The sequence below is a fragment of the Terrapene carolina genome, unplaced genomic scaffold (assembly GCF_002925995.2).
Source record: "Terrapene carolina triunguis isolate 2854851 unplaced genomic scaffold, T_m_triunguis-2.0 Scaffold629, whole genome shotgun sequence".
Taxonomy (NCBI): Eukaryota; Metazoa; Chordata; order Testudines; family Emydidae; genus Terrapene; species Terrapene triunguis.
Genome location: NW_020664980.1, coordinates 14,609,263 through 14,627,555, shown reverse-complemented (window position 1 = coordinate 14,627,555; position 18,293 = coordinate 14,609,263). Strand labels below are relative to the sequence as shown.

The following is an 18,293-nucleotide window of genomic DNA, read 5'->3' as shown; positions in this document are numbered from 1 at the left end:
TGCTGCAATGGTCTGCAGTAGTGACGTTCTTAAACAGACACAGATTCGTTACAATATTTCGCTACAAACCAAAATGGTTTTGAATATCAAAGAAACCTCAGAAACCCCAGCTATCCAGGTCTGAAGGAAAGAGGAAATTAAGAGGCCACACTGAAGTAATTGCCAAGGATTTGTACAGATACAGAGAATAAAATTGTTCTCTTCTGCATTCCCTGCTCCTACATACACTAACATCTCCCTTGGTGGTCAGAGTTCTGCCCTTTTTCAATGAAACTCTGTTCACTAGCCTTCCGGAAGTCACAGCCATTTCATATTTATGTGTGCAAATGAACTGTGTGTCTACACGCAAAAAGAGGTAACCTAATATACTCAAAACTGGTCCAATTTTATCTACACTTCTAGATATACACACAGTAATATATGTTACATACACATACATCTAAATGCTTATATACACGTACTGTGTGACATGAAACAAACTTAAAGGGGTATTGCCAAGATTGTTCAATCATGACATTAAGCTAACATGACATTTGTCTCATTACATGGATTCTATCTTAAGGACTGCCCTATCCATAGTTGGTTTTTTTTAATAGTTCCATCCTTTCTACAGCTCCAACTGCAATCAGCCCAGTTTTCAAAAAGCACCTACCTAACCTGAGCACACAAATCCTGCATTTACATGTGCACATAGACTTCTAGGTGCACAACTTCCCAGTTTGCACATCTGACACTTGGCATGAGCATATGTCATTTAGGTGTCCATCTCTGAAGAGCAGGCCTTGCATACTTAAAAAAGAATGTTCCAGTGACCCACGAACAAGCCAGTACCTGAACTGCCCGCTCCGGCACAGGAGAACTGCACACATATGCTTGCTGAAGCAGTATTCATCTGAAAACTAACAGATGAATGCAATCCTTAAGGTAAATGTAACCAAATAGGGCAAACTATCAGAACACATTAGCTTCAAGGCCTAGCCATATTAATACAGTCCCTTTTAAAAAAGCATATGAATAAAATCATTTTTCTTTAGATTTATGTAGTTAGATACCTATCCAAAAGCTCTAGGCACCCTGACAATTAAAACTGCCACATAATAATACTCCTTGCAGCAATAAAGAGAAAGACATTCAGGCAGAACTAATAATAATGCTAAGTGATTCTGTTTTAAATATACCCAGTTCCTACCAAGATATGACACACAGACAGTTTGGAAGCTCTGACATGGGCGCTGTGTTTGAAATGGACGGGGAATGTACAGCATGTGCAGGACAGTCTCAGTGGCAGGCAAAGAAAGCACTTCTGTTTGTTATGGCATGGTCCCTCCATAATCACAGATGGCTCAGTCCTACTGAAGGTGCTGTAGCTGGGATTAGTGCTCCCTGAAAAAAAGGTTGCATTTGGGGTGGAGAAGGAAATCACATCAACACAAGGGAGGTGGATGAGAGCCACTCACTTACTCAATACACAAACTGAAGCGAGCAGAGAATCGGAGGGGCTTCTGCTATGTGATCCCGACCTATTATTAGGGCTGCACTAATAGGGATGGGATGGGAAAGCCAGGTAAAGGGGGTTTCTAGATAATCTCTTTCTTCCCCAATTCAAGCACTTCACTTATCCTAGATTTAAATTAAATAAGAACCAGAACCTGCAGCCTTCAAATATATGCTATTCCCCCTGAGGTCAATGGGAGTGTTACATGAACAAGACCTACAATAACCCAGCCCTCAAGTCCTTGTCTCCACTAGGGGTTTATTACCTTTGCGGCTGACCACTGATTGCTGAATTAAGGCAAACTTCTGATATAGATAAACCCTTGGCTAAATGGGACCATTTTCCTCTGCCATTGCATTGAAACCAAGTGAAGTTGCAAATTTGCATGGTTTGGATGCCCAGAACCATCAATCTGCCCAGATTTTGCTCCATACCTGGTCCAGGTAATCGACCGAACTTTGGGCACTGCAGCAAGAAACCCAGTGTGAGTTAAGAGTTTATACTGAACCCCCCCCCCCAACATTGCTTTGGGGATCACCCGGTTTCCTAACCTCTTTATTCCATTCTCCTGTGTGGTCTTCACTCAGGAGAGCTGGGAGGGCGAGTAAGGGGGTATTTTTCTACCCCAGAACCTCACAACCTTTTCCCAGCATTACTCCGCAGGGTCACTCATTTGCCATAGGGATCCAGAACACTTCTGTACTACTTGCACTAATTCGCCTTTGGAAAACATCCATTCCACTCGCCCCGTTTTTTTAAAGCAATACATTTAAGAACATGCACTTTTATTAAAAATGCTAGGGGGGGAAAGGAGCCAAAAAGACGTCCCAGAGACATTTTGCCTTCTTCGTAGTGTGGATTTGTGTTACATTGGGAACTCCAGGTCACTCAAACCTCACATTACAATCCCCAAAGGCAGGCGGCAGCTGCATCCTATTATGCTCTCTCATGTGTCCGGTGGCAGCGTGGTGCTGGGGAATGGACAATGAACGGGCAGTGCTGTAATGCAGATCGCCACCATCAGAAATGGGGGATGGTTTCAGGGCCGATAGCAGCTACCAGACAGCAAGCCAAAGCAGTAATCAAAGCTGCCAATCGTGTAGGCAGAGTTTGGAGACCAGATGCCTCCCCCCATTTTTTTAAATCACACTGCAGTTTGAAACCGTTCTCCACCAACAATGTGCATGTAATAAACCAGCCATCAGCGCCAGATGACCTAGTAGTTAGTGTTCTGAGCTGATGGGCAGGAGACACATGTTTGAGTCCTCGTTATGGTCCCTCTCTGGCTGGGGCTGGGAGGGGTCCAAAGGTGGATTGCTGAGTCACTGCAGTGCTGGAGTTACTCCGTAAAATGGTGGGATGACTCAGCAGAAGAAAAACCAGCACTATCCAAGCAAGGTTGTCACCCCTGGTTTCTCTTTACCAAAGAAGGAAAAATATGTGAACACAACCGGAATGTAAATCAGCTAATCCCCAATCAGCTCAGTCTGACAACTACTGGGTGTGGAGTCCAACTTTCTCAAAGGTATCTTCTCGCTCCCCTACAGCCAGGGCCATCTGAACCAGAGTCAGCCCTGAATTGACTGGCAACCAGGCATTGCTCTGACACCCTGTCACAGGGCTCAGCGGCAGCCCTGCTGGCTGATTAAGGAACAATGGAGAGGCCTGCAATTGGTCCATCCAGGCCTCCTCAGCCAGAAGGATGTTTTAATAGGCAGCAGGTTTAAAACAAACAAAAGGAAGTATTTCTTCACACAACACACAGTCAACCTGTGGCACTCCTTGCCAGAGGATGTTGTGAAGACTATAACAGGGTTCAGAAAAAGAATTAGATAAATTCATGGAGGATAGGTCCATCAACGGCTATTAGCCAGGATGGGCAGGGATGCAAAACCATGCTCTGAAGTGTCCTTAGCCTCTGTTTACAAGAAGCTGGGAATGGGCAACAGGGGATGGATCACTTGATGATTACCCGTTCTGTTCATTTCCTCTGGGGCACCTGGCATTGGCCACTGTCAGAAGGCAGGATATGGGGCTTGATGGACCTTTGGTCTGACCCGGTATGGCCATTCTTATGAGCATGGAGCATAATGCAGAGAGACACGGTGGTGCATCATGGGACATGGAGTCTGACCAGGAGGCATTGGCTAGAGGAGACAATGGGGCACAAAAGACCTGGAACTACAACTCCCACGAGGCACTGTAGCGGCTCAGGCAGATATAGAGTTTGACACTGACCTAACCCAAAATATTTTGTTTCAATTTTCCCAACAGAAAATTTTGTTGAAATCTATCATTTCCTCCCGCCCCCATGCAAATTTCAATTTGGACAAAGCCCCATTTTCCAACAGGAAAATGTTTTGTTTGAAATTTTCCAACCAGCGCTAGCCTTTAGAAATATCCTATTTGGTGGATCCATGATATCAGACTGGTCCAGATTGTTATGAGCCTGAGGCGTGAAATAAAGATAGAAGCAGCAAGACAGTTCAGTGTGGGACTCTTCTGTTCTGCACAATCCAAGAAGTGATGTTGTCACAACACGCCACCGGCAAAAGGCAGCTGGGAATTAAATCACAGGCCCAACTGCTCGGTATTTCTGACACAGTGCAATGTCACACTTGAAACTACATTCAAGGAAGATGCCGATAATCCAGGCAATGCCCCCAAACAGGTAGGTGTGGCCCTGCACAGGTAGCGGACTAGCCTATCTATACAAGAGTGGGCACCTAAATAGATCAGATGTAATGTAACTACTTGTCAGTGTTCAAACTGAGTCTGGGATTCCCCTGTCTGTCTTCTCCTCCCAGGATTACACTAACGCTGGCTTGTCCCATGGATCTGAAGAACTTCCCCATGGACGTGCAGACGTGCATCATGCAGTTAGAGAGCTGTGAGTCCTGAGGGGTTTCCCCTCTAAAGATAACCACCATGTTTCCTCTGTCCCTCTTCAACTCTCAGCTGGTTCTCCAATTATGAAAGACAAAGGGGGATAAAAGCCAGGACATATTGCCTGGCATGTGCGTGTCGGCATGATCCTCTGCTCACACTCCTTTCCCTGCCAGCACCCACACAGCCCCGCCTAGCACTAGTTTCTACCAACAACTATTTCTTGTGCCTGTGATGGAGGAATAAAGCCCCTGTCAAAGGCAAAGGGCATTCGGAGATGGATAGGGGAGGGCTCTTAAATCAGGGATCAGAGGCCAAAGTAGGGGTCCACATCCCTCCCTTCCTTGCATCCTTCCCCCAAGAGCCCAGACATAAGCCTGTCTGTCACTGTGGTCCCTACAATCTTGTTTATTAGTTTTGCCAGGATTGTTTCATTCCTGCCACTAGCACTCACTCAGGGAGCAGTTTTCCAGGAAACGACCTGACATCTCTTAGCTTGATCCAGGTTCAAGCAATTGCTGAACTCCTAAAGGGAGCGCTCTTGTTTATCTGCATTTGCATTGGCCTCCTGCTTTGAAGGAGAAAGGTGAAGGTTCTCCAAGCTGCAAGTGGGGCTCCCCCCCCCTTTAGGATACATGCTTGCACCTACAGGAACCCTTACGTGCCTCCTTCACTAAAAGGAAAGGAAGCCAATGATTAACTTAATGCAGAGGAAGAGGCTGGGGCTGAAAGGCTAAGCTAAGCTAAAAGAATAGCCCAAGCCCACAGAAAATCTGATTTATTGGACAGGAATCCACTGTGACGCAGGAAGTGCACCACTATAACCACCACTGCCCACCTATACCATTTATATAAGATTTCATCACCAGGTATGCCTCATCAAACCTGTTGTGTGACGCAATGGAGAACCACGAAACCCATCCTATCATGTCTAACTCCCTGCATCCGTGCCGGACTTCCTTCTCCGCAATACCATCCCTGTCTTCGCCACCATTTGGTTTCTTGCTCATGTGTCCTATTTGTTCCCTACTCTCAACAGTTGGCTACACAATGAACGATCTGATATTTGAATGGCAAGAGAAAGGAGCTGTGCAGGTTGCTGATGGATTAACCTTGCCTCAGTTTATCCTGAAGGAAGAAAAAGATTTGCGATACTGCACCAAGCATTACAACACAGGTCAGTAACAGGGCATCAATGCCCATCTCCCATCCTCTAAGCTCCTTGCAGTAAGAATTTGGCCCTGTATATTTGCCACACATCATCTGTTGCATGCTCGTGGCATTTATCTAACAATTACATCCTGGAGAACAACCTGTCTAAAGACTTGCTGAAGATACAATCGTCACACAAATGTATTGCCAGTAAGAAGCTAACAGACCCAAAACTTATGTCTCCTATGTACCCTTCTTGTGCCCATCAGAGGTCTCTGCGTCTGCCGGGGTATTTTATTCGGACCCTCTCCCCAAGCTCACCTTCATGCTGTGTCTGTTCTAAAACTCAATGGGGAACTTCAGTCTACACGCCTGTTAATCTGGCGCCTTTCACTAGCACAAATTCACTTTCATTTAGTTAAAAAAAAGATGTTAGAGGGAGACTCATGGTGTTGTCATGCTGATGTTATTAATGCATGTGCTAGCCCTAGTGATACTCAGCCATCCCCTACCACATGTCCTCTTTGCCCAGCAAGAACTGTTTCTTAGCCAGGGAGTGAAAATTGCAGGCAGCCATTGTTTGCTGAGGTTGGATGCCATGAGAGTATCATGCCACCTACCAGTAACCCTCTAATTTAACTCCTGTCATTCTCAGGCAAGTTCACCTGCATAGAAGCACGTTTCCACCTGGAGCGACAGATGGGCTACTACCTGATCCAGATGTATATCCCCAGCCTTCTGATAGTCATCCTGTCTTGGATCTCCTTCTGGATCAACATGGATGCTGCGCCTGCCCGTGTTGGCCTGGGCATCACCACTGTGCTCACTATGACCACCCAGAGCTCTGGTTCCCGAGCATCATTGCCCAAGGTACGGAGCACCTCTGACACTTGGAAGAAATTCCTTCAAACCAATGTATTGAACAGCTAGGGCCAGATCTTCAAATATGTCCAGAATTCCAGTCAACAAACTTGCGCATGGGCTTTCCACTACCTTCGTATGCTCCCAAATTTGTGGGCCACCAGTGGCCAGGCCAGCCTCAATGTAAGGGCTGGTCTATACTTAGCCGCTAGTTCGGCGGCTGGAAATCGAACTTCCTGGTTCGATTTATCGCGTCTGGTCTGGACGCGATAAATCGAACCAGGAAGTGCTCGCCGTCGACTGCGGTACTCCAGCTCGGCGAGAGGAGTACCGCGGAGTCGACAGGGGAGCCTGCCTGCCGCGTGTGGACCGCGTCTGAACCGCGATAAGTTCGAAGTAAGGTATGTCGACTTCAGCTACGTTATTCACGTAGCTGAAGTTGCGTACCTTACTTCGACTTAGTGTAGACCAGGCCTAAGTTAAAGCTGAGCTGCGCTAAGTTACACTAGCAGTAACTGCCCCCTAGGGGGCAGCATTCTAAGCCATGCCCCAAGTGCCTACAAACTCTTAACATGCATATTATATTAGTTCATATACTCAGTGTATCTCCTACATTCAATATTAATACTGAATCTGGCCCACTAAGATACAATCACAGAATCACAGAAATGTAGGGCTGGAAGTGACCTAAGAGGTCATCAAGTCTGGCCCCCAGCGCTGAGGCAGGACCAAGTAAACCTAGACCATCCCTGACAGGTGTTTGTCCAACCTGTTCTTAAAAAACCTCCAGTGATGGGGATTCCACAACCTCCCTTGGAAACCCATTCCAGAGCCTAACTACCCGTATAGTTAGAAAGTTTTTCCTAATATTTAACCTAAATCTCCCTTGCTGAAAATTAAGCCCATTCCTTCTTGTCCTGCCTTCAGTGGACATGAAGAATAACTGAAACTCGGGTTTCTTCCTATTCTGCATGTGCTACTATTTTTCCCTTGCACAACCCATTGCATCTATACACTAGATAATTTCAGATGTGGGATTGTTTTCAAGGGGAAACAAGGATTAACATTGGGTCCTGGACAACATTCCCTCGCTCGGTAAGACAGGTTTTAATGTCTATGAGCTCTTGCTGAGCATATCATGGCTGCCTCAATTGTTTCATTATCACTTTCCAAAGAGCTTGGGGGAATAGCGAGAAGAAAGGCAGATGCTGGAACAAGGTGTCTCAGTCTCCCTGTCTAACCCACAGGTGTCCTACGTTAAGGCCATAGACATCTGGATGGCGGTGTGCTTGCTGTTCGTGTTCTCAGCTCTTCTGGAGTATGCCGCGGTCAACTTTGTGTCCCGGCAGCACAAAGAGCTGCTCAGATTCAGAAGGAAGAGGAGGCACCACAAGGTAATACACAAGTCATGCAGAGCACAGCTGGTCCCAAGGAGTCCCCACCCTCTAGAAACCTCAGAGGGTCACTCACATGGCCAGCTGGATCTAGCAAGTGGCGCTCAGGGAAGTCCTTTACATACAGTGAGATAGTGAGGAGGGGCAAGTATCAGAGCATATGGCCAGCTCTACTGCTTCTGGTTTCTCCTCCAATATTCAGCTTGCTCCCGGGGTGTACCAAACTCCTTTATTTTGTTTACGATGCCTGTTCAGGGATTTATGTCTAAAAAAACAGCTCTCCCAAGAGTGACTTCCACAGGGACTGATTTGGAAGTGCTGCTTGTTTTGATGTTTGGGGGCAGTAGGAGGGGGGGTCTATCATGGAATGGCATAACCTAGTGAGGCAGCTTACCATAGCGTGAAGGTAAGTGACACATTCATTGTATCTGCCACCTTGCCGAATAGCGCTACGTTCAGAAGCATCTGCTGCTCGGATTTACTGTGATGTTCCTCTCTAAAATACTCTTTAAAAAAAAAAAAAAAACCTTTAAAATGTCCTTAGCCAAGCTCCATGCACGTTCCCCATGACTGAAATCAATCAGAACATGCCTGTGTTGGGTAGAAATCTACAGCCTGCACATTGGAAGCTTTGGAACCTTTCGGAATGTGCCCACAGCAGAGATGTTATGCCACAGAATGAACTAGAGAGAGAAATAGAACAGTAGATACAATTAGAGGCAAAGAAATATGAATAGTTGTCTCAGGCTGGCTCTAAATGCAGAGATGAATAGATACTAAAGAAGCTGAGCTTAATAAGCAGATAAAAGTCATCTCCTCCATGGCAGGTGCCTGGCCTCTCTTGAGAGAGAACAACTCAACAGTAGGTGATAAGGTCCTAGAGAGGAAGTGAGTAATTATTTCTGGAGGAGATCCCACCTTGATTACAGGTGTGCAAACAGAAGAGTCAAAATCAAACCAGATCTCACCTATGTAACTCAACCAAGTGTCTGTCAGTGTCTAGAATAGAAGTCTCCACTGAAAGAGAATGGAACAGCATGGACTCTGATAAACGGTTGGTTGACGCACTATGGTAATTAATAAGCAAGCAGTGCCCATCGGAGCCAGCTTCCACAATTTATGTTAGCACCAATACCTGTCCAGATCAGCGTATTCATGTAACTGTATGATTTCATGGCAGTGAACTTCATAAGTGTACGAGAAAAGAACAGAGGCCGTTCTGCCATTGGTGCACCATCTCATTCAGAAAATAACTCAGGGCACTTTACCTTCATCCCAGTTCCACGCATCATCCCCAGCAGTTAGCACAACCGTGTTCACCTTCCATTTTCGCTATGAATATTCTGGGAAGGGCGGCTGTGTCAGTGCCCCAGGACTGCTCTAAGGGTCAGTGTACAGCAGCTTACTAAGGGTTTGTAACTGCATTACAGCAATTACATTGCACGTGCACTAATCCCTAGCCTAGAACCAGCTGGGATTTTGAACAGCTGCATACCTGCTAGGAAAGGGTAAGGCAAAGCTGCCTTTCTTCTGCCTTCCATCTCCCCAGTGCTGGGGGATGATTTGGCTCAGGGCTGCTTTAATTTGTTTTGCCCGGAACAAGTTCCCTAGGGGCCACTCAGCCACCCCAGGATCTGCAGCGTGCAGCATTCTCTGCACCCACCCGCTCAGCTTGAGGCAGGGAGGACAACATAGCATGCAGCTGGCTCTGCCGGGTTGACATCACCCAGGGATTCCCCTCTATAAGGGGAATTCCCAGCTGCCCCTTATGGCTTTCCCACTGTGCAAAGTGGAAGGGAGCAGTCGCAGAGCCCAGGGATCTGACCCTCTAAAGAATGAGATTTATTTGTTTTCTGCTTTATCAGCCTGACTTGCTAGTGGTGCTGACCACTGCTTCAGACTGGGAGTGCCAGCCTTGCTCAGGGATCCCTGGCTTCAGCCCAGGGGACTTGCTATGCATAGACCGGAAGATTTAGCACTTGGCTGAACCACACCTCTGCCAGTCCGTTCTCTCCAGGAGGTTGTCTTACAGTACAACCCCCTCTCCAGCTGGCCCGTCCCTTACAGCAGAGGAAGACAGCCTATTAGACGAAGTGCCATGGGACTCTCCCAAGAATTGTAAACATTTACAAGACATAGACAAGAATGTAGGACCCATCCCGTTACACTGAGCCAGGCACTGTCCTGTAGGGGGCTCCAAAGGGCAGTGGCATGAATGTAATGGAATGCCACAACTTCAGCGCAGAGCTCGGCAGAGGACTAAGATGCCCGTGTAAAAGTGCCCTGAATTAACTAGAGAGACAAGGTGGGCGAGGTAATAGCTTTTATTAGACCAACTTCTGTTGGTGAGAGGGACAAGCTTTTGAGCTACACGGAACTCTTCCTCGGGTCTGGCTCTGCAAAGCTTGTCTCTCTCACCAACAGAAGTTGGTCCAATAAAAGATATTACCTCACACCTTGTATCTCTTATATCCTAGGACCAACATGGCTACAACTGCAAACTTAATTAACTAGGACAATCAACTAAGAAGCAGTGGATTTTCAGCACCATGCCTAAATCACTGGCCTATAGCAAGAGTTAATTTGTTATGAAGAATCACCCCAGAACTCTAGAAAAATAGGTCAAACCACGGAGAAACTGGACTTCTAGCTGCACAATGGTTCCGCACATGCCGGAGAAATTGTCACAATTTCAGGAGGCAGCATGATCTAGTGGATAAGATGCCAGGAGACCTGGGTTTTGTTCACAGCTCTCTAACATCTAGACAACCAACTTCCTGCCCTGTGCTTTGGTTTCCCCATCTGCGAAAAGGGTGATAATGCTGGCTCACTTTTGTAAAGCATTTTCAGAGCTCTGGATGAAGAATGTCGTATAAATGCACAAAGACAAGTGCTCGATGGGCCATGGGAACCAACAGCAAAGCTCCCATTAACTTCAGTTGTGCACAATCAGGCCATGTCATTTAGACAAAACTAGCACATCCTGGTTCTGAGGGAGTGAGAACTGCCTGCTTAAAGCAGTCTGAGCTGCAGCCATCCAGCACGGGTGCCTCATTGTGCTTTTATCTCCTAGTGCAGATTCAAGCATCCCTTTTACTGAGCCGCGCTGCTGCATGTAGCTTGCTCTGCCGTACTGTTGACAAAATAATAATAAAAACTCTAGTTAGGTCATTTCAAAAGATCTGTTTGCCAGAGGTATTCAACCAAACGCAAGGCTGCTATTACAATCCCTGCCTAATCTCACAGTAATTTTAATTGGAACAAAGCATAAATAAAAACATCCCCAGTAAGCGAGGGTTGCACGCTCATCAAAACTTGCGGTTGACTGCGTATATTCAAAGCACATTGTACAGCTGCTGGAGAACCTGATGGCTCTATCCCGGTGCCCTGGCAGGTTCTGATCTCTTTCTTCTACGCACTGACATGTCACACTGAATGAAATAATGTATTAAAATGGGCAGCACTGAAGGAGCGATCAGATTGGCTGACGGGGACTTCAGCCCACTATGGCTGTACAGGTCAAAACTTGCTAGCCGCAGGGCCATCCCTAGCTACTCGGGGGGGGGAGGGCAGGCAGGCCTCCACACAGGGAGGGGCTGGCCCCAGGCTTCTGTGGGAGGGGGCGGGGGGCTGGCTTGCGGGGTAGGGGGGAACCGCCCCCCAGCACTCACCGGCAGCGCAGCTGGTGCCGTGTCGCTGCACTTCCCACCGGTGAGTGCAGGCCCAGCCCTGCTGCAGTCCTCAGGGGAGTGGGGCTGGGGTGGGGCAGGGGCTTTGGGGAAGGGGTGGAGTGGGGGCGGGGCTTGGCCGGAGCAGGGGCGGGGCCATGGGGAAGAGGCGGTGCAGGGGCTGGAGCAGCACGCAGCTGCACAGGGCACCAGGAAATGTGGTGCCCCAAATTCCTTGGTGCCCTACGCAGCTGCGTACTTTGCGTATGGGTAGGGACGGCCCTGGCTAGCCCCCTTGCCTCCCCTTCATATCATGTGACCAACATGTTCCAAGGTGCTTCAGTGATGTATTCTCATAGGTGAATCTAGACTCACCGGCTATATTCTATTCATTTTGATTTTCATTTTACTTAGTGGCCGATGTAAGTGGGCTAGACTTCCCTGTCTGCAATGGCACTTGCCCACAAAAAAATTCTTTCCGGATTTCATTTGTAATCCAGAGGTGAAAGTTAGCCAGTATGGGCCAGTACGGTGTACTGGTAAGAAAGTGGCCACCGGTACAGGGTGGTACATAGCCGACATTAAAGCGCTGCCACGGACCAGCAGGGCCACTGACCGGGGGTGGGGAGCAAAAGGGGCAGTTGCCCCAGGGCCTGGCGATTTAAAAGGGCCCGGGGCTCCCGGCAGTGGCTGGGAGCCCCGGGCCCTTTAAATCACTGCCGGAGCCCCAGGCGGCGTGGGCCAGGCAGCGCTGAAGGGCTGACAGGGGGAGTCCGGCCCCAGCCCTGCCCCTTCCTCCCAAGGCCCCGCCCCTTCTGGGGGCCCAGAGTTCCCCCCTTGCCCAGGAGCCTGGCCGCTCTGCGTACCAGTAAGTCCTTTAAGTTACTTTCACCACGTTGTGCTCCTAAATTCATAACCCCCTGCCCCCAGCACGCACAAGTGTGAGAGACTCAACTAGCCTGTAAAGCTGCCTGCAGACTTATACCCCCCCCCGATCCCTTCCATGTTGGAGTCCTTCCATAGGAACTAGAAGGTACAACTGACCTCACAAAGGGTGGAATATCTAGCCCACAAAATATGCAGTTAGTGATTAAACGAGCCACGTTTTCAGTCATGTTTTGTACCTGCGAAAAAGCATCTCTGCATGCCGGTCAGGTTGCTGAGCTCCCCACTACCCCAAGAGCACGTGCAACTCGGATGGAGGCGCATTTCTAATGGTGTAAAAACTTGGCTATGCATTGCCACAGGTGTAAATCAAGGCCAGTAGCAGATAGAGAAGTTGGCTCAATCAATGTAAGAGGGACGTTTTCATTCCATTACTATTTGCAATGTCACAATTTATATAGGGAGGCACTTTGTGAAATTCAGCGAGCGTGTGTGTGTGTGTGTGTGTGTGTGTGAGAGAGAGAGAGAAAGCTGGCCAATCAGGGAGCAGAAGCAATATCATATGACCAGTTACACACCACAAATAATGAACAGCAAACAGCCAAAGGCAACAAGTTGTGAACACCCCATACACCAGAGGTCCCCAAACTGGGGGGCACACCCCACTAGGGGGACATGGAGGAATGTTTTGCGGGGCGCAGCAGGGAGCGCCAGCCAGCCCCACTGTGCTCCCAGCTCTGCTCCAGCCCTGCCCCGAGCCTCAGCCCCCGACCATGGCCCAACTGCAGCTGTGCACCTGGCCCTGCTCCCAGCCCCGGCGTCAGCCCCTGGCTGCAACTCCATTCCCAGACCCAGACCCACTCCAGCTGCGGCCCCAGCCTTGGGCCCCTTACTCCTGTCCCTGCTCCCAGCCCTAGGGGGATGGGGGGCAGACAGGGGTAAGGGGGGGCACGACCCTGAAAATTTGGAGACCACTGCCATAGACTGACTGTCCAAGCCCCCTTTGGCAACTACGTACTATGGTGTGTGCAGCTTTAAAAACTGTGGTGACAATGCAGTTACTGCCCCTTCAAGGTCTAGAACATTCTGGTCTCACAGAGCACTATTGACGTTTCATCATTTGCTGGAGTTGGAGACTGAACAGGGTAATGCCAGCTTGATCCCTTTGTGGGTTTTATTCTTGTTGCTGCCATCCTCATCCAGTTAAAGTCATTTTAGTTCATTAAAAGGCCCGATTGGCTGATTTGGCCCTGGAGACATGGTGCTCCCCAATAAAGAATAAATTCGCAGAAAATCAAGACTGGCCCATGAATGATTCATAAAGGACAAAAAGGGCGAAATTTGCAGTGAATATTATTCACAATTATTTGATATATGTGTGTGTTTGTGTGTGTGTGTCCCTGCCTGACACACCTGTAGTGGAGATGGTAGTCAGGACTCCAAAGTTAAGACTGAGATGGGTCTTGCACCGTGCACCTGATTATTAGAGGAGGGGTCTGGGTTCTCAGCACCTCTGAAAATCAGGCATACGGTGTTTGTACTGCATGCTAGTTGCATTGAGATTTCTACTTCAGTCTTCATTGAGATGATGTAGGTGTGGGCCTGCCCCTGTGGCTCATCGAGTACTTGATATCAGGGCCGGCTTTAGGCCGATTCCTGGAATCAGGCCCCGCGCCTAAGAGGGCCCCGTGCCTTAGGTGCCTTTTTAATTTTTTTTTACTCACCTGGTGGTACTCCGGGTCTTCGGCAGCACTTCGGCGGCGGGGGGTCCTTCACTCGCTCCAGGTCTTCGGCGGCATTTTGGCAGCGGGGGGGTCCTTCAGTAAGTGAGTGAAGGACCCCCCCACCCCCGCCGAGGTGCCACCGAAGACCCGGACCACCGCCGGGTATTCGAATCAGGCCCCGCAGTTCCTAAAGCCGGCCCGGCTTGATAGCTGCCTCACCTGCAGTTGGAGCACATCCCTAGCTGTGCTAACTGGCAGCCATGGGTTTCTTGCTTTGGTTCCCTGCCACCTGCTGGCAACAGTAGGAAGTAGTCGCCTATCTGCTGCAAAGGAGAACATGACGGTGCTGGCTCAGAGAAGCTCCATGACTTGAGAGAGGCACCGGGTCATGTGGAGGTTAAAAGTGGCCCCCACACTTCAGAAATCAGTCGCTCCAGTTTCTACTCAATGCTAATTGCTGATGCCTCATCTACCACGTAGATTAAAATAGCAAAATCCACTTGCTGGCTGATAAACCACGTTTCCCAGGGTCTCCATAATTTAAATCTGCCTAGTAAACAAATTGGATTGGGGGGGGGTACTAAAATGGTAGAAATAATAATTCTATGAACTAGGCACTTCCTTTTCTCTTGGTTCTAATTAAGGCCAATGTTACCCAGGCACAGAAATGCCCAAGGGGGTGGCACACAGAGATTTTAATGGGCTCTGCAGAGAGTCGGGATGTGTTTCATGAAGGGTTATCCCTGCGACAAGCTCGGCCTCGGGCGGGTTTCTGCTGCTCACTGTCTCCCAGATTCACTCATTCCGTGTGTTCCTGGTTTGTGTGTGATGTTGGCTCAGCTCTTCACTTCCTCCCTCCGTCTCTCCCCCCGCCTGATGGAGGGACAGATAGGGACAAGGGGAGGCACCACCACGATTCAGGAATCCCGGTCTTCAAAAGTATCAACAGAACTTCCCAAAGCAAACATGGAGAATGCTTGTGCTTCGGGCAGAGTATCTCGCAAGGTGTACATACAGCAACTAGCATAACGCAGCCCTGATATCAGCTGGGGCCTCTAGGCTTTAATATAAATGACGGTGAGCCAGACCCCGATGTTCCGACTCAATGCCCAATTCAGATCCCACCGCAGTGTCGCACTAGTGTACCGCCACTCACTCCGGGGGGGCTTCTCCTGATTTACACCAGGGTAAGTGAGAGGAGAATTCGGCCTGCGGTCTTTACACTGGCAAAACTCCCAGCACTTCAGCAAACCCTCCCAACTGAAATCAAAGGCTGATTTAGAACAGAGCATTTGGCCTCAGCATACCTGAGTTGATTCGCATTAAGGTCGATCCTTATTCAGTCCCTTGTTACTCCCATTGACTTCAGGAAGAAGTTTACCCCACTGGAAACAGAAGGATTTGGCCCTGAAAACCTGCATTGCTAGGCCCCTATCACGCAGGCCTGTTCACTCCCACTACAGTTGCCAATTTGGGTTGGACGTACTCCTGGAGGATTCTTCACATGACAATCTTTCATTAAAGATTAATCTTTCATTCCTGGAGACTCCCGGACAATCCTGGAGGGTTGGCAACCCTAACTCCCATGGATTTCAGCATCAACTGACCAGGGCTTAATCTGCAGCAAGGGCGATATGGGTTAAATGTGAGGAAAAACTTAAGAGTTAAAGCAGGCGTCCAAGGGAGGTTGTGGAATCCCCATCATTGGTTGGAGAAACACCTGTCAGAGATGCTCTAGGTTTACCGGGTCCTGCCTCAGTGCCAGAGGCTGGACTAGATGACCTCTCGAGCCCTTCCAGCCTGACATTTCTCTGATTCAAGGTGCCTTGCCCCCTGCTCATCTTCCTGACCCCAGCACAGAGCCATGTGGGTGGAGGCTCCTTGGAATCGACATCAAGGGGCAGGCAATGGGAAAGTTTCCTTCATCTCTGATTACTTCCGTCTGGGAACAACGTGCATGGTACCGAGGAGGTTTCTCATCTCCTCTCAGAGCTGGACATTCAGGAGCTTTGGGCCCTATAGGAGATATCTAGGACCACTGCAGAAAGCAGTACAGTAATGGAGAGGGGCTCCCTGGTATGGCAGGAAGTGGAGTATCGAGGAAGGGAATGCGGCTGCAGAGAACCCAGCCCTGAGACAAAAGAGGAAGGATGGGCCTGTGATTAGAGTGCTAGCCTGGGACTTGGTGGAGATGGGCTGAATTCCCAACTTGGGGCAAGCTATTGTGTGTCTCAGTTCCCCATCTGTAAAATGGAGGCGATAAGTAGGCATTCAGATACTATAGCAAGGGGAGCCATACAAATAGACACCCCCAGGAGGAGAGGAGGGGAGGGGATGTTGGTGAGGGTCTACAGAAGGAACCCAGCGAGGGATGGGGACTAGGTACATCATGTCAGTAAGTCGGACCCCTCCCCAGCTTGCTAAGCTTGTCTAAAAAATAAAAGCAAGGCTTTATTTTATTGTTTGCTCAGCTGTGCTGACGTGCTCTTGGCTCCACTTTGTAGTTACCCAGCTGGGAGTGTGTAATTCACCCATGCCATGCAGCTACACGCCCAAGGTAGGGGCCATCCATAAAAGACACTCTGCAAAGAAGGACTGACGGGGAAGGGGAGGGGGGACATGTTTAGAAAGATCAGGGAGGACTTGGAATTGGCTGGTGCCACATCACTGCACTTTTATAGATTCAGTCCCTTTAAAGCACTACCGGGAGAGGATGCATTTCTTCAGAGATTAGGGCAGAAGTTACATGGACTTGCCGGCTGACTGTTGGATTTTGAGCATCATTAGTAGCATGGCCTAGTGGATAGTACACATAACCAGGAGTCAAGAGACCTTGATTTCTATTCCTGACTCAGCAACTGATTCGCTGTATTACCTTCGGCAAGTCACTGCACGGCTCACTTTCCCCATCTGGGAAATGGGGCCAACACCTTCCTTTGTAAAGCGGTGCAGATAAAAGGAGTGACAGCTAAGGACACAGTATTGTTATTTAGGCATTGGATTGTGCAGCGCAGACTCTTGAGCGAGCAAGTCGCCTAGCACTAAATGTCAGCACACTACTGAACTGCAGGTGGGATGACTATTTCCTTAAATGGGGAGGAGATGAAACCATGTCGACATCTTTCCCGAGAAAGAGGGGAATCAGGGCCACAATGAGACTTAGAGGAACAGATAAAGAAATGGAAGGTGGGCTCGTTGCTAATTCCAGAACACCTGCAGAGATCTTTTCATGGACGGCCCTTGACACTGCCAAGTCCATGTAACTCCATAGGAATTCTCATGTTGCGGCTCTTACTATACGAGTTACATGGAGCCCGCTCCTTCTGGGCAAGCCGAAAAAGAAGGTATGGGGGGAGGAGGGCAGAAGCAAAACAGGGGATGTGTTGGGGGGAAAAAAAACACAAAAAACCCAATGACTAGCCTTAAGGAAAGAGAAGTCAATCCCATTTTCCAACTGCAGCTGGATCCCCTGATTTGCATCTGTGCATAATACAGAGAGCACCCCTCTATAAGGCTGATCTCCTAAGACAAGGGGCTTGTCCAATACATCAAGGAAGCTGTGTCCACCAGTGGAGTTGAAGGCCATCAGTGGAGAGCCTTATAGCAAGGGTGCATTGTCTCCATCTTATTTTAAGTAGAGCCCTATGATGAATCTGTTTCAGGAGGACGAAGCCGGAGAAGGCAGATTCAACTTCTCTGCCTATGGGATGGGCCCTGCCTGCCTGCAAGCCAAGGACGGCATCTCGGTCAAAGGAGCCAACAACAACAACACGACCAACCCGGCCCCGGCCGCCTGCAGGTCTCCCGACGAGATGCGCAAGCTCTTCATCCAGCGAGCCAAGAAGATCGACAAGATCTCGCGCATCGGCTTCCCCATGGCTTTCCTCATCTTCAACATTTTCTACTGGATTATCTACAAGATCGTCCGCAGAGAGGACGTGCACAACCAGTGAGCAGGGCCGCCCGGAGAGGAGAGCCAAACGGGATGAGAGGGGAGAAAGCAATCCTCTATACCCATGTGCAATAGCAATGCAGCAATGCATGAATTTAAGAATGTGGCAATATCTACTTTAAAATAAATGGGGGTGGGGGGGACTTTTAAATATACAAACTGAGGATTACCAGGGGCTGGGGAAGGAAGTTTTCCAAAACTTGAATTGGGGGATTGCCGAGGGCTAGGCGTTTTACAGCATAGGAAGGTTCGGATTGCTACAGCGGCAGTCCAAGC

General features: G+C 48.8%; 1 protein-coding gene across 1 annotated transcript in view; it reads left to right on the top strand.

The window, feature by feature from the left end:
* Positions 1–18,018, top strand: part of GLRA1 (glycine receptor alpha 1) — a 43,969-nt gene extending 25,951 nt beyond the window's left edge. The window contains exons 5-9 of the mRNA XM_026659332.1: positions 4,303–4,385; positions 5,421–5,558; positions 6,189–6,403; positions 7,642–7,788; positions 17,728–18,018. Coding sequence (XP_026515117.1) covers positions 4,303–4,385; positions 5,421–5,558; positions 6,189–6,403; positions 7,642–7,788; positions 17,728–18,018 — 874 coding nt within the window. The remainder of the gene's footprint in view (positions 1–4,302; positions 4,386–5,420; positions 5,559–6,188; positions 6,404–7,641; positions 7,789–17,727) is intronic.
* Positions 18,019–18,293: the final 275 nt, after the last annotated feature.